The sequence below is a fragment of the Hoplias malabaricus genome, chromosome 1 (genome assembly GCF_029633855.1).
Source record: "Hoplias malabaricus isolate fHopMal1 chromosome 1, fHopMal1.hap1, whole genome shotgun sequence".
NCBI lineage: Eukaryota > Metazoa > Chordata > Actinopteri > Characiformes > Erythrinidae > Hoplias > Hoplias malabaricus.
In genome coordinates, this window is record NC_089800.1 from 64,508,769 (window position 1) to 64,534,210 (window position 25,442).

General features: G+C 37.4%; 1 protein-coding gene across 1 annotated transcript in view; it reads right to left on the reverse strand.

Moving 5' to 3' along the window:
* grid1a (glutamate receptor, ionotropic, delta 1a) overlaps positions 1-25,442 on the reverse strand; it is a 318,330-nt gene that overhangs the window by 66,307 nt on the left and 226,581 nt on the right. Inside the window, exon 4 of the mRNA XM_066681522.1 lies at positions 24,145-24,350. Within this exon, the coding sequence (XP_066537619.1) occupies positions 24,145-24,350 (206 nt within the window). The remainder of the gene's footprint in view (positions 1-24,144; positions 24,351-25,442) is intronic.

Here is a 25,442-nt window from a genome sequence, read left to right on the forward strand (position 1 = left end):
CAATAAATACATTAAAATTATATTAAGGTCATTTATACCACATAAAAACCTCTTAAAATAATTTGTATTTATATCTATAAAAGAATTACAAAAATCCAGACTCATCATAATCATCATCTAATAGTCACACTGGGCACAAGCTCCTTTTCTTCTGCTATTAACATTACAAGGTCACCTGAGCCTTCCCTCTCCCCCACCCCTGGTCCTCTTCCATGAGATTCCTACCCAGATCAAACCAGAGTGAAGGGCTGTATAAAACATGACCCAATCAATAACCTCAGCTGTGTCTATCCATAATTTATGAGAGGTTTATTACATATATTTATCAGTGAATTTGGGCTTGAATGTGAGCATCTGGAGTGTGGATGTTTTTAGGAAAAGAAAAAAAAAGATTTTATTTGAGAAAAATTTTGCATGTGGTTCATGGAAGAAACTTTTTAAAATATTTGAATACTACCTAAAAATAATACTTTACAAAACTTTACAGAGGGATAGAACATCCTTTACATAACAACCAAAATCCAACAACTAACCCTTACATAATTAATAAACTCCAAAATTATTTTTTTTTGAATCTGTTAACATGGGCTAAACAGCTATAAACTCCTTAGCAATGAACTGTATGTGGAACAGTGGAACTGCGTTCTCCAGAGTGATGGGGCTCTGTCTGACCCCTGACCCCACTTCGTTTTTGTAGTTGATGGCAATCCAGTCTTCACAGCCATGTTCCTAGAGGTAGTGTAAAGCCTGGCCCAGTACATATAGTTACTCCAGTGGATAGAAACAAACTCTTGATTAATACCTTTTTCAGAACAAATGTTAGAAGAGCAGGTGTCCATGACTAATGAATAAGGCAACTGGCCAATTATTTTAAATAATGTGTATAAAAATGTGCAGAAATGTGCAAATATCCTCCTCAGGCTTTTTATTAAGACCAGGTTCCAAGAGGAAATGTCAAAAACGGTCAGTTGGCTTTGTATGATGTCAGGAAGTGAAATGCGTGCCACTGTAGTTTTAAGGTGGCTATTATGCTGTAACCTGACCTACTTTAACTTTTGTTCGCTCTCATTGCTCAGGCATAACTTCCAATGAACTTAAACTTGTTTCAGAATATTAGACCTATAAAAGTATCTGAACTTCTGCATTTGCACTTACACAGATCTAACGGTTTTCACATTTCCATGTGCTTTAAAAGAAACATTCATTTCTGATGACGTTCGTTGATGTAACAGAGTGTTGAAGGAATCTCATCCTTCATAAAATGCACATTTTGTTAAAGATTGTCAGGTGTTTTCAAAATACAACAAAAAGAGTAGACAGCTATTGACACCTTCCCTTTGCAATCCTAATTGCTCACTAGCAGCTAAACACAGAATTACACAAAAACAGTAAAATGTTTTCTGTTAATCTGATCACAGTTATAAGGAAAATATTTTACTAAATTCCTTTCTAAATTATTGGGGGAGTTCTAAAAAAGTCTTGCCCTTGATCACGGTCTGTGAGTAGTATGCTCAGTGGTTGTGTGGGGTTCTTTCCTGGTGCTCCCATTTCCTCCAACAATTTAAAAACATGTTTTTGGATCGATTAGGTTTTTGAAATTGTTCACAGGTTGTGAGTGTGTGAGAGTATCGGCGTGATTGTGTGATGCCCTGTGATAGACTGGCACACTGCCCAGGGTGTGTTTATAGCCTTGCACCCAATGATTCTGGGTAGGCTCTGGACCAACAGTTACCTTGATCAGGATGAAATAATTACAGAACATGAATGAACAATCAGATAAACTAATTAATTGATGACTAAATAACAGTTGACCTTTACATTGTCTGAACATGTTATGATGAGGGGAACAATTCTTATTCAACGTTGCGCTAAATGCCATTTAAATGCAGAAGTTACTTCAAACTTTATTGCATTTTGCCTTCTTTTATAAAGTTACCATTTAAAAGATGCATAATTGCATGCTTTTATAAGAAATCAGAGACTCAAATTGTCAAACAACTGGTAACTATGTAAAAACATCCCAAATTAGCATTTAAGAAAGGCCCTGTATTTAACCTTGCTAGAAATATACTCTTATTCCTAGCTGTAATAATTAATGATATGGAGTGTATGCAGAATAAATGTGTCCAAATAATTTGGAACAAAAACTAAAGCACTTATGCCCCAAAAACTCTAATGTATTAATAAAAGAAGAAGACATTGTGCCATTCTCCAGCTTAAATGTCAATGAATATGTCATATTCCCAGATGGTAAAGGATTTGGAAAAACAGCAACAACTCAGTATTAGAACCATGCATTTTCAAGCTCTTTGGCTCTTTGATTTCACTGCAGACACTTCAGTACTTTAGGGTTCATACATAATGCTCCTAATCACCTACCTAAACCTGTCACGATACCTAACACAACCCTTCTTAAAGATTTATAAAGGTTCATTCTAACCAGAATCAGTTATCATAACACATTCTAGACTAAAGCAGAATAAAGCCGCCTGTCTGACTACTGACATTTGTTGACACAAGCCCTAGAAGTTAATTATGTGTAGGCTTAGGTCAATTGTCATGAAAGACATATGTAGGTTAATTAAGCCCATGGCATTGGTCTGTGGAGCAGTGGAACTCTTAACTGACCTCACTCTTATTTATATTTAAGCAAAAGTAAGCAGAAATAATAACAAAATAATGATTTGTTTTACCAAATGTTACCCAATAATTATTTGCCGCTGATTTCACTCTTTAACAAGACTCCTGCGACTGCACATGGCACCACCAGCCTTGGAAAGGTGGAGAAGGGGGGCATGTGAATCCAACCCACTACTTCTTTTCAAGCTTGCAAGGGGAATGGGGCTATCCATCCCCCCAAGAGAGTGAAACCGATACTGTGAGTGAAGTGAGAGTGTGAGAGTGAAGCCGACTCTTGGCCGTGAATGGTCATCGCCAGAGATGGAACCATGTGATGCCCTATAAGTCCAATACTTTGAGCTCTGAAGCCCAAAAGCACGTTTATGTTGGAAGAAATGTTGGATGAGTATTTATCCAAAAACATTTGGCTATACAGTGTATGTGTGATTCTCAGAGAAAACAACTTGTTTTGGACAGAATGGTGTACCTAGTGAAGTACAATATAATTTCTGTCTGAACAAAGCCTATTATCGCTGAAATAGTAGCTGCAGACCAAAAAGGAAACATTCTTCAGTTTAATTAAATCCGGACCATTTCTGTTGCTCCACTGTCCATTAAAGCATCATATAAGGTAAATATCTAAAAAAAAATAGACAAGAGAACTGACTTAAATAACTTTTAATAAGTGAGCTCTAATAATGTTCTAAAATATGTTCCAATTACAGCCTCATGGTTGGCATAAATGGTTGTGGACACCTGCTCCCCCAGCATTTCTTCTGACCCTGCAATCTTGCAACAGACTGTCCAGTCAAGGAAAGTGTTTTCTTGTGGACAACTGTTCATTCAACGTTTTTTCTAAGAAGTAGTGAAGGTTATTAATCAGACGGTATGTTCTTCTTTGCTGCAGTAACAGCCTCTACTCTTCTGGGAAAACTTATACTGCAAATGTTGCAACATTACTGTGAATATTTAATGGCATTCAGCCAAATGAACATCATTGAGGTCAGATATTGATGTTGGATGATTAGTTTCAAATGTATTGAATGGAGGTCCAACACCCCAGAGAGACCAGCCCTACTGCTCCAGGGCCCAGTGTTTGTGGGTTTTATTCTTGGTGCACTGTTAATGCATTGATGTTGAGGTATAAAAATGTGAAAAGAAACGGGTGTCCTAAAGTGCCTGGACTTGCAGAAACACCAGCATAACTGGAAATAAAAGAAAAATGAAGAAAAATGTTCCAATTAGATTCTACAGTCAGCACCACACTCTAGATCACTCAGTGTTAGCTCTTCATTTCATGCAGCTGCCTGTTACTCATGTCCAGCACTAATACACAGTTATGCTCAACAAAGAGCGATTTGACAGACAGAGAAAAGGAGCGTCCAAATAGCAATGGAATCTCCTTAAAGATCCTTCTTACCCCCTCTCTCTCGTGCTCTCTCTCTTTCTCTCTCTCTTTCCTCTAATCAAAGAGGAGTAATTGCATCATTTTTCAGGGCCTTGCCTCTGTCTGAAGGGCGGTTCCGTCCCATTCATCAAACTAATGGAGAAAGGAGTGATTGGAAAATATTGTATGTGCTTTGATCATGTTTTCCTCCTCTGTCCCATTACTTACGGGAGAAGCTGGAGGAATATACAGGTGTAATCAACTTAATTTGGGCCTGAAATGCTGTATTTAGATCATTGATGGTTTATTTGTGAAATACAAAGCCCTCCTGCCCTGAGGGAAGGGTGAAAATAAACATATTTATTAATCCATCACTATTCATCCATTTAGAGCAATTTTGTGCTTGAGGACTCCCAACGTTAAAAGTTCCGCAGTCAGATATTCAAATGAAAACTGACACATGTGGAAATAATATTGCATTTGGATCAATGTGGTTTAATTCCAAAGAAAATCATGGAGCTTTATAAACATGAGGATAAGTAGCACTGTCTTCAAATGGAGAAATGGGTTTAATGTAACAAAATTAGCACCAATGCTGGGTTTCCTATTACCACCTTAATGTTAAGATCACCTTAATCGGGACATCTACCACAGTAAGGAGATACTGTTCTCTGGTTTGTTTACATTCAGAAGCTTTGCATTTTTTAATGTGGAATGCTACATTTGAGGGGAAAAAGACGGTATGTAGCTGAACTTGAACTTTTCTAAGTTTAATTCACTCTTTGAATTAATGCAGAAACAAAATGCTGCTTTTTTGCTGTGGGCGAAAAGAGAAAGCCTAGTATACTCAATTACAAACACTGGGGATTGTAAATGTATAAATGCACAAACAGACTGGAGAGCTACCATCTTCTCCAAGTGTGCTGGGCTGATGCAAAAGAACTGGCAGTTAGCGAAGATCAGAATATGTATTTTCACATAATAGACAGACTTTATTCTTAATTCTTTATTCTTAAGACTTATTAAAATGGATGAAAGTATTTGGTCACTCATAGATGCTGCTTATTATTCACCCAAAAGTTACTATTTAATAGGGATTCTGAACATGAATTAATGTTCTTTTTTCAACTGAATGTTGTCCTTGCTCTTCCAGCATTGTGTGAAAAGGGGAAACCTAGCTATCAGGTGGAAATTGGTGGGAAAATCAGTGAACATCAAAAAGAATCCTTTCAAGAAGAATTTTATCATTCTGTGTAGATGCTTGGGCTGATTTTTAAAATTGCTTTGTATCTAACACCACACAAACAAGAAGCAGGTCTTTGTTGAAAAAAAAAACAAAGATTATAAAGAACAAAAATGATTGTTGTGTGACTTAGAATTCCATCGTTGACTTTTCAAATGGAGTAGGCTGGAATAGCTATTTAAATAATTGTCCAAATCGCTGTTTGTCTTGGGCTCTGTGTAGCATTTAGACTGTGGTTTTGCCTCCTGTGTGTGATCAAAATTATCATGAGATTTACGCCTCTCTCCTGAAATAAACTGGATCTACCCTGAGCTTATTTAAATTCTTAAAAGTAGTCACACAGGTCTCAGGGTTCAGCTTCAAATAAAGACCTTGAGATTTTTTTTTTTCATGTTTTGAATGTTTTCTCACAGTGCTAATGGCCATTAAGAGTGTCTAATGAGGCTTCAATCATTTCTAAGAAACACTGCCTTCCTTTATTTCCCCCTTGCATTATTAATGGATCTCACCAGTTATTTTATATTGAGTTTACAACCTGCTGTGACTATGGAGATTACAAAATGTATTATTATTTTATTAAACCATCATTTTAAGTCTGAAATCAAAGATAACAATATGAGTCAAAAAACACAGACAGGAACAGAAACAATGAAGGTTATTTAAATATTGTAGACAATATTGAATTACACTGTTCAATGCCTATATAACCCCTACATAAGCAATTAATAGCAATTGACATATGCATATATAAATATTTAAAAAAAATATAAAAAAAGCATATCCCATCCAGTGAGATGAGAATGGGGTGAAATGAGAGTAGAGAGCAGATATGATTAAAGCACACACTAAGATAACATCTAACCAGCCATGTTCACTTTCAGAGTCTGTTCCTTTAAATGAGAACATTAACATCATTATTAACACACTGCAGAGAGATGCAAAGAGCAGAAATTCTGGTTTTCAGTCATTTTCACTTGGTTCCCTTTATTCTATGCTCTTGTTTTCTATATACATATCAGTATACCTATTTCTGAATGCTTGTGTTTCGCTCAACTTAACCTCCTCCTTGGGCTCTCACGTAAACACAGGTCCAGCTCTGTGACTGAAAATTCTAGGAAGAGGAGGCTGAAAAACTCTGGTGTCGAACTTGACATAGACCTGGATACTAATTCAATAACAATATATATCATAAAAAAAGAGATATGGTTTTCAAATTTCAATATACATTAGTTGCATCATCTGTCACAGACTGACGTTCATTACAGTGTGCTGCAGTCAGTCCAGTATTTTGTAAACTAACTTTAAAATTGATGTTGACAAAGTTAAGAGGTTTATGTTTGATGGTGATATCATATTTCTTGTTTTATTCTTGGCAGTTTTTGTGGCTTTTATATTGTTTATATCGACTTTTATTATAGCTTTAAATTATAGCTTATCGACCGAAGTTAAGAAACATATCGTGATATAAATTTTAACCATATTATCCAATGATAACTTGACATCATAATCAGAGCAAAATCAGAATGACTTGTTTTATCCTTGACTGATGTTTCATTAACACTGCTCCATAGCAACAGCAGATGTTAACACACTCCAACTCTTCGGGGGGCCTGCGTCATCTAACTGAAATCACATCCATCCATTTTGAATACAGAAAAACATATAGTTTCACATATTGCATTGTGGATCTATCACTCAAACACCAGATATCTCCTGATTAGATAGATGTATCACATTGGCCAGATTAATTTGCATAAAGTTGGTCCTATCAGGCACTGCATGGCCATGTCTGCCAGAACAGACATGTCCCATTGTAACAAATTGGATATGTTGCACTGCGTTGATGCACTGGAACAGTGTAAATGCAGCATGAGACAGCAACAAAAAAAAAAAGCTTGTTTTTCTCAGTTTCTTTCAGTTGCTAGGAGCTCCAGGTGCTCAAATTAATGTGCAATCACTCAAAAAGTTGAGTTTTATTTCTTTCTTTTCCCAGTTATATACATGTGTGTGTGTTGTGTAAAAAGGAACAACGTTAACAAAAATAGGCAATCTTACCCACATATGGAACAGGAATTTAGAAATATACTCATCAATTTTCTTGTTTTTCTCTCTGCCATCCAGACACCACCAGATGCAGTTTTTCTGCTATGAGCAGAGTGAGAGAGTAAGCCTAGCATACAGGACGTAGACCTTTTGCTTTTTTACTCGTTTGCTGACAATAGGGCCTTGTAAACACATTTGACTGGTTTTGAGCACCCAAACAGACTGGAGAGCAGTAAATGGTGAGGAAACACCCTCTAAGTTTGATAAAAAGTCCCTTTTTACTCAAATTGTGAACACTGATTTAAATAAAATTGCCTAAAATTTGTTTTTGAAAAATCTTGGCCTAAAATATTGCCAAAAATCTGTTTTGGAAGTTTCTTTCTTCTGAAAATGCACAAAAAACATAATTTTTTTCTTTTAACACTTACACAATATTTAAAGGTCAACATTATGACAATCCAGACGCTTAGGTGTGTTTTTGTTCTGTAATGCCATCAAACTGTCACAGCACGGATTCAACATCTGGTGTAAAGCCTTGCAGAAGTGTAGAGACTTTAACTGTAGCAAAGTGTTACTCAAATTTCCTCCCTATGATGACATACTTTCTTAATAAATATCTATGTATGGTTCGTGCCTTATTAAGTGAACTTACATATTGCACCTGAATTATCTCATTGCAGTGTCTTCCTCAGCTATGATGACAATTTAACTAGCTCACGCTCATGTCTTACCCTGCATTGGGATCATTTCCTTAGGCTTGAAGGAGGCAAGAAGTTGTAGCCATACATTTCCTAATTTTTCGAGGAGAATGTTATCAAAACATGCAATCTGTTCAGGAGTGCACAACATTTTGCATATGATTGTTTATTCATACATCTACTTTGTAAACTTAAATGGACTGTAAATGCAGAAACAATCATAATGTGATTGAAAATCCCAGTAGAATACATTTCTGGATGGCTTAAATATAGAAGTATTAACAATCATGTCTAGGATCTCTAAAAAAACACAGCATACATTAAATAATTCATCACTATTGTGTCATGTTCTCAACAGCTGTTTCTCTAACAATAGGCATTAACGACACAGAATGACCATAATGGAGCTCATTAAATATGATTAAATACAATTCAATATGTTTAAACAAAATCCACAGCTGAAATATACTGGGTTTTATCACAGCCTGTCTTTAATTGAGCACCTTCATAATTCCATATGGTGTTAAACTCATCTGTTAATATCTTTCTTAGTCTGCTTTGAAGGGATGTTTAGTGCCAAACATCAGTAAAGCCACTGTAATTTAATTACATAAATATGTAAACAACAGTAGTGTTTTTTTAATTTTTTTTAGTTCCCATTAAGTAACATTTTATTCCCTATTTTCAGCATCAGGAGCAAATCAGAAGCCAGACAACCTTAAGGTTGCTTAATGTTAAGTGTCTGCTAGACCGTAAAAAACCTAACTGTGTAGCAGTGAAATGGTGTTCTCTGAATGTTAAAGCCCCATTCAATACATCTGGGATAATTTGAAATCTAAAACAAACTATCCTGATGTTTTTTGTGGCCATCAAATCCTGAGACCCATGTTCCAATTTTTTGTAAAAACCTACCCAGAAAAGTAGACTTATTGCAGCAAAAGAGGAACTAGCTCCTGATTAATTGAGACAGTGTCCAAAGGCCATATAATATATGCATTCATTTGAATATGCAACAAATTAATTTTAATTATAACATTTATTTGTGCCAATTCATGTAGTGCTCTCCAAATTTCACAAGGGTTTTATGAGTTTTTAAGACTTTTACTTGGCTTCAGTGAGTGGTTTATTTGGCATTATGCTCTACCTCTCTTTATTTGTCACATTGCATTTGTCAAAACACAAAAGTTTCAGTTCTCCATGGAGCTTCGGCAGTGGACTTCACCCAAGCAGAGAGAGTGAGACGGAGTGCTTTTGGCCTTGGGCACAGTATTGACAGAGACATTGGGCAATGAGGCACTTGAGAAGCTCTGGGAATTGAAGGTGAGCACAAAATAGAGAAGGGCTTTCTTCTCAGCTAGTGTTGCTTGAGTAAATACCCTTCAGGCATTTGTCTGTGTGTGTGTGCGTGTCCGTGCGTATCTACAACATCTAGGGAACCTCTGAAATAGATCAGTCTTGCAAAGATAACCACAGCCGTAGATAATACACTACCTACATTCACTGACTTCTGTATGCTTCACAAGGCAGTATTATGGGATATATAATACTTTAATCACATTTACATACACAGTACTTTATAAAGCAAGACATATGATTTCATATCACGTTCCATATGTCACTTTCCATAAAGCATTATAATGTGTGCTCATAAGAAATATTTATACTTTGCTCAGCCACTGCATTAAAAGCAGATCCTTGTTTCTATACTTAACTGTCCATGTTATCAGCTCCACTGACTGTTGTGATGCACTGTAGATCTACATTTACAGAATGTTTCATTTCAAAATGGCCCATTGTCTAGAGGAACATGTTGTTGGTGTTGATTTCAAAAGAAAGGATTTTCAAAAAAACTGTTCATTGTGCTGCATAATTTATTAGCCTTTTTTAAAAACTGCATTATTTGTTAGTAGATAATTCTCGGCACTGCAGTGACAATGATTTTGTGGTGGACGGTCAATGTGTTCTGCTGGTACTAGTGGATCAGACACAGTAGTGCTGCTGGAGGTTATAAACACATCAATGTCACTGCTGGGCTGAGAACAACCAACCAAAGACATACAGTGTCCTTTGCACTCTGACCAAGGTACTAGAGCATGATTAATACAGTCTCTGTAGCAACAGATGAGCTGTAAAAACTCCAAAAGCACTGCTGTGTCTGATCAATGTACCAGTGCAACATACACTAACGCACTAACACTACATCAAGGTCACAACTGTGCTAAGAATGATTACACCCAAATAATACCTACTTTTTGGTGGTGCGTTAGGAGGCTTGACCACTGAAAAACAGGGTGAAAGTGTGTGAGCCGTAACTCATAACTCGACTCGGCCATGGATTTGAACATCTCTGCTAGTCAGTATGACAGAAGCTGTCTTCAGTATTTTGGATTATTTAAATGACTGACTATCTCCTCAAAAAAAGTAATAAATCCATATTTGCGACTCATTTAATTAGCAAAGTAATCAGGGTGTTCAGAGGAGCTTGTAAAAAGCTAATTTATGGAACTGTGTTCCTTTTGCATGAGTCTGGTATCTTAGGTAATCCTCAGGTAAAAAAAATGAATTTGCGTCTGCGTTTGCTTTTAATTCACAGAAATCAGTGGTGAAAGAACAATTTATTCGAGCCAAGGTCTCAAACATCCAGGCGTTAAGCATTTACATAAATAATATGCATCCATCTTGGTTTTACTGCTTTAACGCAACAGATTATGCATAGAGTCATTTTTCAGGACTGTTCCTTCCTGTTGAAATATGTAAAAGACCCCAGTGTGCTTTGATTTTGAGTGTTTGTTTTGACCTGAGAGTATTGTGGTTGGTGTTATAATATGAAGACAGGGTTGTCATGGGTAACTGACAAACAAAACAATAGAGTTGTCATAGAAATAAGAGTGATTTTATGGAGATCTCTGCTATTTGATTCAGTAGATATCTTTACACTTGATACAGTGACTCAAGTCTCTGAATATTAAAATTTTGCAACTTGGACATCAAAGCTTATGACTAGCGATTTGCACTTCAGTGATTCATGACTCAATTTACACTACAGTGACTTGTGAGTTGACTAATACTTCAGAGCTTTTTTCAATTACCATTAGATTTCAAATCTTATGGCTCATGACTCATTTTGAATTCAAAAGCATGTGAATTGTCAGTGCAGACTACAGCTTATAACTCAACACTCAGATGCAAATCTGTAACTCAACTAGTGACTCAGAACTGACTTAGATTCACACTACAGAGTCTTTGCAACTCGACTCCTGTGACGTGACTTATGCTTAGCAGTTTTTTAAACCTAGAATTAGCCAGTACTTAGAAGTTTTTGCATGACCTCTATGCTGTTAATATCTAGAAAAATATTGCTATCTTGTTTTGTTTTGTTTGTTATGTTTTTTTTTTTTTACTAGCAATATCAATATTTACCAGCTAAGTGAATCTCTGGTAACCGAACAGATGAGAAGAGAAAAGAGACAGAGATGGATAACCCACCTTCAGCCTCCATTTATCACAGTGTTACTGTGGAGAGATGGAGTAAAATTCTATAACACACCACTGCCCTGTGCTCTGAGAGAGGTCAGAGAATATAGACAGGTTACAGAACACAGAGCAAACTGGGAGATACTCTCAAGACAAGAAGTGACCTTTCACCCCTAATTCCACCACAGTGCTGACAGGATCAAAGACAAGGGCTGTGTGTGTGTGTGTGTGTGTGTGTGTGTGTGTGTATGTGTTATAACATAGAAAGCTGTTGCACATTCACGGTCTCTGTTTTAACTCTTAGAACCCCCTGTTATCACCAGCCATAGCAAAAATAAGCTTATGGTGATTTTTTTTTCTTTTTAACCCTTTTAGAACTGAGCCCAAAAAAAATTGTTATTTTTAACTATAAACACACATCTACACTATATTGCCAAAAGTATATGCTTGTCTGCTTTCGGATGCATATAAACTTGAGTGACATCCTATTCATATGATGACGGCCCACCCTTTGCAGCTATAACAGCTTCAGCTCTTCTGGGAAGTCTTTCCACAAGGTTTAGGTGTGTGTTTATGGGAATTTTTGACCATTCTTCGAGAAGTGCTTCTTTGAGGTCAGACACTGATGTTGGACGAGAAGGCCTGACTTGCTTTCACCACTCTAATTCTTCCCAGTGGTGGAGGTGAGGACTCTGTGCAGGCCAGTGAAATTCTCCCATATGAAACAACTATTTATGGACCTTGCTTTGTGCACTAGTGTGTAGTACTGTGGGAACAGGAAAGGGCTGTCCCCACAGAATTATCCATTTCATGCTACCAAATTTTTGGGTATGCTGAAGCATTAAGAGTTCATTTCACTGGAACTAAAGGGCTGAGCCCAACACCTGAAAAACAACCCCACACCTACACCAAACATTACACTTGGCAAACATTACACTTGGCAAAACACAGTCAGGCAAGTACTGTTGCATTGTGGTTGGTGGTGTAAGGTCTGGATGCAGTTCCTCGGCCATGGAAACCCATTAACCCAGAAAGTGTAAGACTTCTGCACAATATGCACCTCAGCATCCACTTACCTTGCTCTGTCATTGTATGAGGCCTATAATTTTGTGGCTGAGTTGCTGTTGTTCCCAATCACTACCACTTTGTTATAGTACCACTCAGTTGACTGCGGAATATTTTTAGTAGTGAGGAAATTTCATTAATGGACTTGTGGAACAAGTGTCATTTATGCCATCAGCTACTGCTAATACTACATATGAAATTTGTGTGCAAATATAATTTTTTAATGAAGCAGAAAAATAACACAAAGAAATTGAATGGATGATCCTTATGTTGTATTTTTGTAATGAGTTGTGTAGAATTGTCTTGGGATTCAGAAGAATATATGGCACATTAAAAACCACATTGTTAAAAGGCTCAGCTTCCATAGTTTAAGATTAAATTGAAGCTGAAATGGTTATGTTTTGTTGCTTTTTAATACTGGAGTGTATTTAATTGAATTAAATGTATACGGTAGATTGATGCTGTACGAATAATGGTTTGTGTTGTCTTTTACAAAATTCTAATATAAGAGCAATCCTTTATAATATAGATTTGGAAATCCATAGTATAAAGATATTTTACTAAAGCACATATACTTAAGTAAATGTAACTAATTACTATCCACCTCTAGATTCGTCTGATAAAACTAATAAATCCCAACAAAAGTACAAATGATAAGGTTAAGACCATTGATTTAGTTTTACTGCCACTGAGAAAGAACAAACATGTCATTTCCCTTTGATACAAATACGAATCCCTACTGTTCTTGTGCTCTTTAATCACATTTCTGAGAGTACTGTAATATATACATGTTCCCCATATAAAACCCAGTCTATCGATGGCCTCACTTCATTATTCTGTCTCTCATAAGGCAGCGCACCATGCTCATGTCTGAAAACTGCTGCAAGAGAAACCAAATTAAATTAGGTGTCATTTTATATTCCTCATAACAACTGAACACTCCTCTGAGTCTGCAGTAAATTACATTTCATCTCTGATTTGTATATGTTTACATTAACGTAGAGGTTCATCATTAAGTGTAGAGTAAAAATGAGTGTTTGTGAACGTGGTTTGGATATACAAAGCCATATAGGCCTAATTGGATTTATGTTCTATTTTTCCAGCACCCTGCACTGTCATAAAAAATAATGATATATAGGATTACAGATATGCTCCTCCAACATTTCTTCTGCAATGAAGAGTATTAATCAGGAGGTCCCCTTTACTGCAGTAACAGACTTCTAGATTTGATGGCTTTCAGTTATTAAAACAGATGCTGAAGCTGGATGATTAGTTCTGAATCCCAAATCATCCCAAAGGTATTAGATGGAGATTCATCCCTCGATTTCACTGCTCCACATGCTGTGAGGCTTTTACTTCTCCAGCCCACACTTGTCACTGGGCATGAGGACCTTCGACTCAAATACAGGGTGGGCCATTTATATGGATACACTTTTATAAAATGGGAATGTTGGTGATATTATCATACTGTTTGTGGCACATTAGTATATGGGAGGGGGAAAACTTTTCAAGATGGGTGGTGACCATGGCGGCCATTTTGAAGTCAGCCATTTTGGATACAACTTTTGTTTTTTCAATGGGACATGTGACACATCAAACTTATTGGGAATTTCACAAGAAAAACAATGGTGTGCTTGGTTTTAACGTAATGTTCACGTTCATTAGTTATTTACAAGTTTCTGACCACTTATAAAATGTGTTCAAAGTGCTGCCCATTGTGTCAGATTGTCAATGCAATCCTCTTCTCCTACTCTTCACACACTGTTAGCAACACAGCAAAAGAAATGCTAGCACAGGCTTTCAGTATCCGTAGTTTCAGGTGCTGCACATCTCGTATCTTCACAGCATAGACAATTGCCTTCAGATGACCCCAAAGATAAAAGTCTAAGGGGATCAGATCGGGAGACCTTGGGGTCCATTCAACTGGCCCACAACGACCAATCCACTTTCCATGAAACAGTTCATCTAGGAATGCGCGGACCCATAATGTGGTGGTGCACTTCTTGCTGGAAAAACTCAGGGAACGTGCCAGCTTCAGTGCATAAATAAGAAAACACATCATCATGTAGCAATTTCGCATATCCAGTGGCCTTGAGGTTTCCAATGATGAAGAATGGCCCCACTATCTTTGTACCCCATGTACCACACAATACCATTAATTTTTTGTTCCAACAGTCTTGGAGGGTCCACTGTGGGTTAGTGTCAGACCAATAGTGGTGGTTTTGTTTGTCAACTTCACCATTCAAATTAAAGTTTGCCTCATCACTGAACAATCTCTTCTGTGTAAACTGAGGGTCCTGTTCCATTTTTGGTTTTGCCCATTCTGCAAATTGAGTGCGCCGATCCGGGTCATCCTCGTTGAGATGCTGCAGCAGCTGGAGTTTGTAAGGGTGCCATTTGTGAGTAGCTAATATCCACCGAAGGGATGTTCGACTGATGCCACTCTCCAGTGACATGTGGGGAGTGCTACGCTGTGGGCTCTTGCTGAATGAAGCTAGGACAGCCATTGATGTTTCTTTATTAGTGACAGTTTTCATGTGTCCACATTTTGGCAAATCCAACACTGAACCAGTTTCATGAAATTTGGCAAGCAGTTTGCTAATTGTAGCATGGGAGATGGGTGGTCTCGCAGGGTGTCTTGCATTGAAATGTGCTGCAATGACCCGGTTACTACATTCACCAGACATCAACACAATCAACACAATTTCTATCTCCTCACGTGTTATCCTCTGCAACATGTCAATGGCTGTAAACAAAAAGAAACTTGTAAATGTTTTCTCGTGAAAGAATAAATTTACGTGACCCTCTTCCCATTGAAAAAACAAAAGTTGGATCCAAAATGGCCGACTTCATAATGGCCACCATGGTCACCACCCATCTTGAAAAGTTTTCCCCCTCCCATATACTAATGTGCCACAAACAGGAAGTTAATATCACCAAACATTCTCATTTTATTAAGGTGTATCCATATAAATGGCCCACCCTGTACAGTTCATTTCAGGCAATTCTACTGAGATTATACAAATAAGTTTACTTTAAAGTAGCTGTATTTTTTCTTTCACACGCACACACAGGCTTCCCGTCAATCACTGCCAGTCCTAATGAAGAAGGCCTGAGATAATTAAGCGTGTCCGATTGTGTTTTCATGATTCAGATTTTAAGCTTAAATGAATGCTTGTGACATGCTAATTACAGCAATTAAATGCTCACAGCATGTGGAGAACTCGCTTTACTCTATTGCTCACTGGTTCTGATCTGGAAATATACACCATAAGCCCAAATGTCATTCGACACCCATTTTACCATTTTAATGAGTGAATTCAGCTACTTTAAGCATCACACACAGCTTGATCACAGCACCAAATGAAACCAATTTCATAACACCTAAGCGCATCTTAAATCTACTGGTTTTATCTAAAATTTCTACTAATGCCACTGATGCAAGAACATTATCAGAGGTTTCTGTCTACTTCTGTACATTTGTTCTTTTCTTAAGTGTCTTACTGCATTGGAGGTTTGTGTTGCTAAGAGTTTTGTGGTTTCTCATTCAAGAAATGAGGCTCAAATGATCCACCAATGTTATAGGACTCTCACTAGATACAATCATCCCAAACAAGTGAAATAAATATAAACACAAGTATAATCATCTCTGAATATCCGTAAAACAACCTCTAAATAGGAAATATTAAAAATATCATCTACATTTAAGATGATTTCTCCAGAGTTTAATCTTCATAAGAAAAAAGGACTCTTTTGAGCTGCTGGACCTTAAGCAAAATTTACCATGCCTAATGTTAACATGGGCTGTGGAGCGGTGGAACTGAGATTAAAGATGTCAGGACCCTTTGAATGATTTCAATGCTATGAGAAATGCCATATAACTGTAATGTGGAGGTTTGCACTTCTACCACTGAATACAAATGGCAACACATGGAATTCAGCCTCGTGTCTAAGGGCAAACAGAAAATAAAGAGCTGTAGAACTCTGCTGCCAAGGCCATGTGTAGTTTTCCCTGGAGTTTAAGGCTCTGCAGGCTGGAGGTTGATGGACGTTATCATCCTGAATGCTCAGCAGCTCAGGGAATCAGAGCAGCACTATCACATCAGGCCTTCACAGCCTTTACACAGCATTTATCCCACTTCTGATACAGGCTCAGGAAACTGAACATGCAGCAGTAATGCTCTAATATAATTATTAAAGGTAGCAAACAATATTCATGAAAAATATTTTCAATGAAGTGCAACTCACATGAGATGAGAAATGAAATTGCTTTGTAGTCCCAGAGCGAACAAATGCTCCACAGAGTGGGTTCCTTACATGGAGACAGACGTTTAAAACAAGTTTAAAGGGGGCTTGTTATATGCCTTTGTCCAAAAGTTAGCACAGTTTGGGGTCTTAATGAAATGTCTGTGATGTTTTGGTCAAAGCACCACCAGGATCCAACGGCACAGCACCATTCTCCCTGTCTAAACAGCCCTGCTCCTTTAATAAACAAGAATGCACCACTTTTTACCCCAACATAAGCTCTAGATTTTAGCCGTTTTTGCTCGGTTCTCTTTATTCTTCACACAAGTTCAATATAGAAAATAGGCACACAGTGTTTATAATCTCTTTAGAAAAAACCATGATTGGAAACTCTTAAGCATCTACACGTGATCAAAGGTAAAAATGACAAATGCTAAGAGTGATCCAGAAGGGTATAAATGCCTCCTTCCAAAACCGTAGTGATCATTTGGGATAGAGACCTCATGTGGTTGCCATCAAATCCTCTAGCTGTTAAGCATTTCCAGTTGAGTAGTGACTGTTACTGCAGCAAAGAGAAATACAATCCCGACTATTGCCCTTCACTTCAGAAGAATGTTGTGTTAGCTGCTACTGTATGTGATGCAGCAATGGTTTGAACTAATTTTATGCTCCTTATAACTGTAATACACCTTTTGGCTTCAGATACAATTCAGGATCACAAACCAAGAATCCACAGCCCATGAGTTATGGAAATATCCACAGCATTCAGAGAGATTTCCTCCAGTGCTAGGTGTCCATGGGGAACGCTGGAAAGCAGCTTTGTGTTCAGATGTTGTGGAGTTCGCAGGCGTTCCCTGCAGTCAACTCCCCCCCCCACCCCCCCCCCCCCGCCCCCTACTGTAGAGTTTCAACAGCATGAATCCTGGGGCTGCCCTCTACAACAACTGCAAATTCAATCAGAGAACCAAGCTGGAACCAAGGGAAGTTCCTATGAACTACAGGCCAACACTACGAACACAAACCACACAATATAAACCCAACATCCTGCTGTTAAAATGTCTGATTTAAAGATGAAAGCCCATTTCTCACATTGGTCTCTTCTACCGAGGTCCACTAGTGTTTTGTGTGTGGGTTTATATACAATAAAGAGTCAGTATTAATATTTGGAGTGGATTTTTGTCCATTGTCAAATGACCATTTGAACCTCAGTCACATGCAGCTCATGTTGGAAAAGGTAAAGCTAGATTTCTCTAAAAAAAAAAAAAAGCATGAAAAGCCCAACTGCAGTTGTTTACTATGGATTGGGGGTAAACTGTCCCCTAGAACTTGAGGGTAGAGTTGTGGAATTATGTTTTCTGGATTGATAGAGCTCTAATCATTACATCTAGGATAAGTTAGGATCCTGAACTAATTGCCCATCATCAGTACTTGACCTCACTACTGTTTACGTTGCTGAATGCCATCAAATAGCAAGATCAATATCTAGTGTTAAGCCTTCCCAGAAAGGTAGAGGCTGTTCAGAAGAAATGAAGAAACCATTGGCCAATTAGAGTACATCCAACTCATTTGAAAAATGAAGGAAAATTCCATTTTCCAACATAGAGGCCGTTTAATGATGATTTCTCTAAGTGGATATTTCTAGAGAGCTACTGTTTACAGCTTAAATGTTTCAGGGACAATGCATACACACACATGCACACACACACACACACACACAGTCTGCCAAGTGAGGAAACACAGGATTATAACAAGTTCAGTCGTATTGTTTTGTTGTGATATTTCTCTGAACATAGACCAGAGCAAATCCACTTCATTCTCAGCAGTGCAGGAGCTTATGTTTCTGTCAGAACTCTTTTGCTCACTCTACTGACAGAGCAGTAAACTGTGAAAAAGTGTCCAATTCAAGATGAATGACTTGTTCTTTTGTTGTTTTGTCTTAATACCTGTCTTACAAACTGGATTCCAAAAAAGTTGGGTCACTAAACAAATTGTGAAAAAAACTGAATGCAATAATGTGGAGGTGCCAACATCTAATATTTTATTCAGAATAGAACACAAATCACAGATCAAAAGTTTAAACTGAGAGAATGTATCATTTTAAGGGAAAAATATGTTGTTTCAAAATTTCATGGTGTCAACAAATCCCAAAAAAGTTGGGACAAGGCCACTTTTTACCACTGTGTGGCATCCCTCCTTCTTCTTACAACACTTAACAGACGTCTGGGGACAGAGGAGACCAGTTTCTCAAGTTTAGAAATAGGAATGCTATCCCATTCATGTCTAATACAGGCCTCTAACTGTTCAATCGTCTTGGGCCTTCTTTGTCGCACCTTCCTCTTTATGATGCACCAAATGTTCTCTATAGGTGAAAGATCTGGACTGCAGTCTGGCCATTTCAGTACCCGGATCCTTCTCCTACATAGCCATGATGTTGTGATTGCTGCAGAACGTGGTCTGGCATTATCTTGTTGAAAAATGCAGGGTCTTCCCTGAAAGAGATGACGTCTAGATGGGAGCATATGTTGTTCTAGAACCTGAACATAGTTCTCTGCATTAATGGTGCCTTTCCAGACATGCAAGCTGCCCATGCCACAAGCACTCATACCAACCCCATACCATCAGTGATGCAGGCTTCTGAACGGAGCGTTGATAACAACTTGGGTTATCCTTGTCCTCTCTGGTCCGGATGACATGGCGTCCCAGTGTTCCATAAAGAACTTCAAATCGTGACTCATCTGACCACAGAACATTTTCCATTTTGCCACACTCCATTTTAAAAGACCCCTGTCCCAGTGCAAACGTCTGAGCTTGTGGAGCTTGCTTAAAAATGGCTTCCTCTTTGCACTGTAGAGTTTCTCCTGGCAACGGCGGATGGCACGGTGGATTGTGTTCACTGACAATGCTTTCTGGAAGTATTCCTGAGCCCATTCTGTAATTTCCTTGACAATGGCATTCCTGTTTGAGGTGCAGTGACGTTTAAGGGCCCTTAGTTCACGAGCATCCAGTAGAGTTTTGCGGCCTTGACCCTTACGCACAGCAATTGTTCCAGATTCTCTGAATCTTTTGATGATGTTATGCACGGTTGATGCTGATAACTTAAAAAGACTTAAAAAGTCTTTTTTACACTGCTATTACATTGCTATTTTACACTGAGTAACACCATTCTTGTAATCTTGTATTCTTGTATTCTCTGCACTATCTTTCTGTGCAACAATGGTGGAATTGGTGATCCTCTTACTGTCTTGGCTTCAGAGAGACACTGACACTCTGAGAAGCTCTTTTTATACCCAATCATGTTGTCAATTGACGTAATTAGTGTTAATTGGTGTTCCAGCTGTTCGTTATATGCTCAATTTCCTTTTTCCAGCCACTTATTGCTACTTGTCCCAACTTTGTTGACACTGTGAAATTTTGAATCAACATATTTTTCCTTTAAAATGTTACATTTACTCAGATTAAACTTTCGATCAGTCATCTATGTTCTATTACGAATAAAATATTGACATTTGCCATCTCCACATCATTGCATTCAGTTTTTATTCAAAATTTGTTTAGTGTCCCAACGTTTTTGGAATCCAGTTTGTAATATAAAACCTTTCAGTAACAATGTCTGCGAATATCCTAGAAGACTGATGTGCTCCTGGGCGATTATAAAGATGCCTATAAACCCAAAACATCTTGCAATTTTATACTTAAACATATTTACTATTATATATATATATGGATGGCCATGACTTCGTTATTGCCAATTAATACAGAAATCTGAAATAAATTAGGATTATACCTCACTGTCCAATAAAAAACATGGATCTCCAAAAATAGTAACTTTACAGGAGAAGTAAAAAGAATGCAAAATGTAATTGGGGGGAATTTCTATTGGTTCATTCATCATGGAATTTTCACACAGTGTGAAGTATAGTTGCTGTGTATAAATGATGTAGTAAACTAAAATTCAGCAAATATAGATATACATATTTTTAATGATTAAAATTGGACAGCAGTGATATGGAAAGTAGTTGTTCTACCATTATTTTTCCTCTCAAAACCTTATGATGAAACTAAAAACACATGTCTGAATTCTATACTCCCCCAGAGTGCACTGTAAAACGTATGCATTGACAGAAGCCAGTTAATCATCTCCATGTCACTCCGCTGTGGGCTATTATCTGAAATAATTAGTTTAACAATTATTTAAGACAGAAAAATGTAATTGTGATACATCTATATGGGGTGTTTAATTGGAAATTCCCTTTAATTACTTTTATATATTATGGATGTTATCCTGTGTTTAATGTCATTCATTCTGAGGTCAGAAAACCAGCATTCGATGATGTATAAAAATCTATTTTGTCAAGTGTAGCTACATTTACAGCATTTAACCACAGTGGCATACACGGTTATTCATGTTACAGAAGTGAGCCAAATTAGTGTTAGTGAGTGTTGCCCAAGGATTCTTATTAGTGTAGTGCAGCATAGTGTCACAGAGTGGGAATTGAACACCTACTATTATTGAAATTGATCAATTTGTAAAGGTATACAAGAACATTTCTGAGGCTCTAGGACTGAAGCAAAGACTGAGAGACATTGTCTCCAAGTAGTAAAAGCTCAGAACAGTGGATTTTATGCCTTGATGACTTGCTGTAATTGACAGAGCCATGAATTTTCCAGTTATCAGTCCAAAATAACGATCCAAAACACAAGAACATGTCCACGTCTGAATGACTCACAAGAAACTAAATTAAGATGACCAATCCCTGTCTTCTGTCATTAGTCCAAGATAACAATCCAAAGCACAACCACAGAATGTCTCAAAGTAAACAGAGTTAAGACGTTAAAATAGAATTACATAGACTTCTCCTTCTCCTTTGTGAAACCAAAGTAGTATCCCACACAAAAGAAGCCAGGGTTATGCTCAGTGAGCACAGTAATTAAAAGCATTTTCCCAAACTAACATTTAACTAAAAAAGCAGCTAACTCAGGCAATTTAGAAATCAAATAATTGAAAATATCATCAACAAGTTATTGCATTTCTGAAGTAATGACTTTCAGCTCTAGCACGTCCCTTCTGCTTTCTAGTTCCATTCGATTTCACACTCATCTGCAGCTTGTTAGCAAACTCACTGCAGGAGGCAAATGTCGAACATGGCTGTGAGACCAGAAAAAGGTCACTAAACACAAGCCAACACTGAAAGCACTGAAATACTCTCAGACTGAGAGATTACCACAGATTTCTATCCTATTCCAATCAAAACCAATAATCTTCACTCGCATTAGTAGGGAAAAGTACTCTTGATAAAGACAAATCCCATAAGGCTAGATGTGAGGAACGAAGATGATCTGAGCTAAATGTGAATGGGAATATAGACTGAGAATTATCTGAATGGGAAATTCGTGATTTTACTTCCCTGATAATAAAAGAGCACACGCTAGGGGAACACTGAACAATTGCAGAATGTCAAATCTAGTGTTGTCTAAGAAACATCTATTATACACCACTTATATCATTGTAAAACTAAATTTTTCCCAGAAGGAAGCCTCTGATGTCATCAGACCACACATGAATGCTGAGAATCACAATGTCAAAACATAAATCAGAACCAGGTTCATTGTTGAAATTGACAAATTAATTAAATATTCAGCTTTTTGGCAACTGACATCAGATGTAGGTTTAGGCCCCACAGTGAAGTAAAGTAGTAGATGCATCTGTGATCTTTTGTTCTTTCAAAGGCCTTTTGGGATCTTGTTATTATGCAGAGTATCAACAACTTCAAATATCATCAAATACCAGGGGATATATTTATTTATGAACATCTGGCTGCTTCTCTAAGGAGACAAAGCTTTTGTCTTGTATAGATGTAGAGTATTTCACTAAAACCTTTATGAGTTGATGTTCAGCTGTGTTTTCAATGTAATCAGATTATGTAAAAGTTCAGTTACCTTGGATGTAGGTGACTGTAAGAGAAGGCATTTTCATTTTCTACTCTACATCCTGCCACATTTACACTACATAAACCATACCAAGCTTTAAAGGAACACTAGGTAAGATTTGGCTTATTCCTCCTGGGGCTCCCCCTAGTGTAATTCATATTTACAGCACTATACTAAAATCAGTGGCAAGTAGAGGGGGAGAATAGCAGTTTCCTATCTCATCCCCAAGTTACATAGTGCAGTTTCTGCAGTGCTGAGCCTAGAGTTGTCAGGAGCGAGGGGCGGATATAAGGAGGGCGGACGCACTCGCTAAAACACAGTTCTTTAATAAAGGGAGGTAACCAAACAAAGCACGAAAACATACAGGGAAACAAGGCAGGCTAAATTAAACAAGGGAAGCTAAACAGGGCAAACGGGACTGACAGACTAAAGAGTAAACGAAGGAACGAGAGAGGAAAAGAAACTACGACACGAAACAACGACTAGGGAAACAGACACGGAGAAACTGTGGAGACAGACGGACAGACTCGAAAACACGACCGACTAGACATGAGAAAAGAGAAATGAGAAATGAGAAATGTACGACAAACAGGACGTGACACAAGAGGGCTTAAATACAGACACAAACGAGACACACCTGGACAGATAACGAGGACGGGCTGACACATGACACGGACGAGGGCGGAGACAAGGATATAAACAAAACATAGCCATGTGCGAATAAAGCACATGGCGGGGACAACAGACTGACAGGACGAAGGCGTGACAAGAGTAGCAATGACAGAGGCTCTCTTCTCCATATTACAACTCAGTGGATCATCACAAAGGTTCTAAAGCTGTAATATTAAGTTATGAATATTACGTAGTATTCCTTTAAGTCATTTTAGTTCACTGTACACTGTCAGAAAAAAGGGAATGTACAGCTACATTCTTGTCAATAAAAGTACAAACAGTTTAAATGTGGAGGAGAAAAGAAGGAGATGTGAATGTTTGTAAGCTTTCATCAAAGAACTGTGTAAAATAAAATAATACAATTTAATTGGGTATATGAAATCAACATATCTAAAAACCTATAGTTAATATAGAATATGGCGCAGTAATGTTCCCTAACTAAAAGTATTAAACATGTACATTTGAGGGTACCACCACAGTGATATAATAATAATAATAATAATAATAATAATAATAATAATAATAATAATAATAAAAACCCACAGTATCAGTATTTCTGAGCTTGTAGTGAGTAATAAAATAAGTTAAAATATAACTATCCAGATTAAAAGGCACACACACTGGCTGAGGCGTCACAGGAGATCAACCCATGATCATCAGAAGATCAGAACATGTGGAAGACCTTGAAACCACAGGAATTTAACAGCACAAATTAATTTGCCATTTTTCAAATTATTCACTTCTCAGTGTAATTGTGAATAGTCTCTGACCTGGTGGATAAAGACCTGAGCCGAACGAGGGCTCAGCAGCAGAATGGCTCGCCTCAGGGTGTCTCGATATCTGTTGAGCTCCTCTGTCTTCATGGTGCTGAAGAGAGTGGAAAACACCTTGGTGACATTTCTATCCACCTGCTGCAGGGACACATCTAAACCCATCCGCGATGCCTGGTCCAGGAAAGTCCGCAAACCTCGCACATCTGAGACAGAGAGAGGGTTGGCCATCAGCTTAAACCTGACCTGCACTGCAAATAATGAAATTTAAATAAAATAATTATATTTATACACCTAAGCCATAAAGGCATTCTGCAGTTGTGAGATGGGCAGTTAGTTTGGGACCCAAAAAATAAATAAATAAAAAAATAAAAATGAAAAATATATAAAACAAACATAACTGACGACAGAAATTTTCAAGTATTTGCAAATTTAAATAAAAAAGAAAAATTAAAATAAAAACCTGAACATTTTAAATAAAAGCCCAACCTGCATCGCAAAGAAAATAAAACAAAAAAATATTATAAAAAAATATTATAATAATCAAAAATGTCCTCAAAACATTCTGCATTTATCACTGTTTTATATTAATTGAGAACAAAGGGTTATAACTCATGGATTTCACTGTGAATCAGTACCAATATGATTCACTAGGAAATGATACAATGATTCACTTCTTACTTTGGGACTCTTCAACATTTCTACAAATATACTGAATAACAAGCCCAGATATAAAAGTTCTAAGGGGTTCAGTTCATACCATATCATATTCATAGCATCAGTCATAACAAATATACTATTCATATAATACATATAACAATGAGCCACAATTGATTTGTGTAGTAAATAACACTGATAATATTTTTACATTGGCACATGGTATTAGACAGAAAGTATACAGTCATTTCTTGTTTTTGATGTGTTGAAAGCAAGAAAAAAATGGAGCTGAAAGCCTTTACCAAGGGCTAAACCATGATGTCATGTGCCCTGGGCACACGTGAGTGTGTTGCTGATTTACTGGTTGCCCTTCCACTGGTCACTTTTGGAAAGTTATAGCTACTGCATACCAGAAAGACCTCGGAAGGCCTGTCATTTTAAAGATGATCTGGACAAAACATGCCCATTTTTCTTGCTTCCAATATATCAACTTCAGGATCTGACTGTCCACTTGTTGACTAATGTATCGAACGCCTTGACCAGTGACCAGATCAATGTTGTTCACACGTTAGTTGATTTTTTTTGTGGTTAGTGTGTTGTTTATATTAATCTTATGCTCTAGTAGTTCAAGTTAGGCTGTG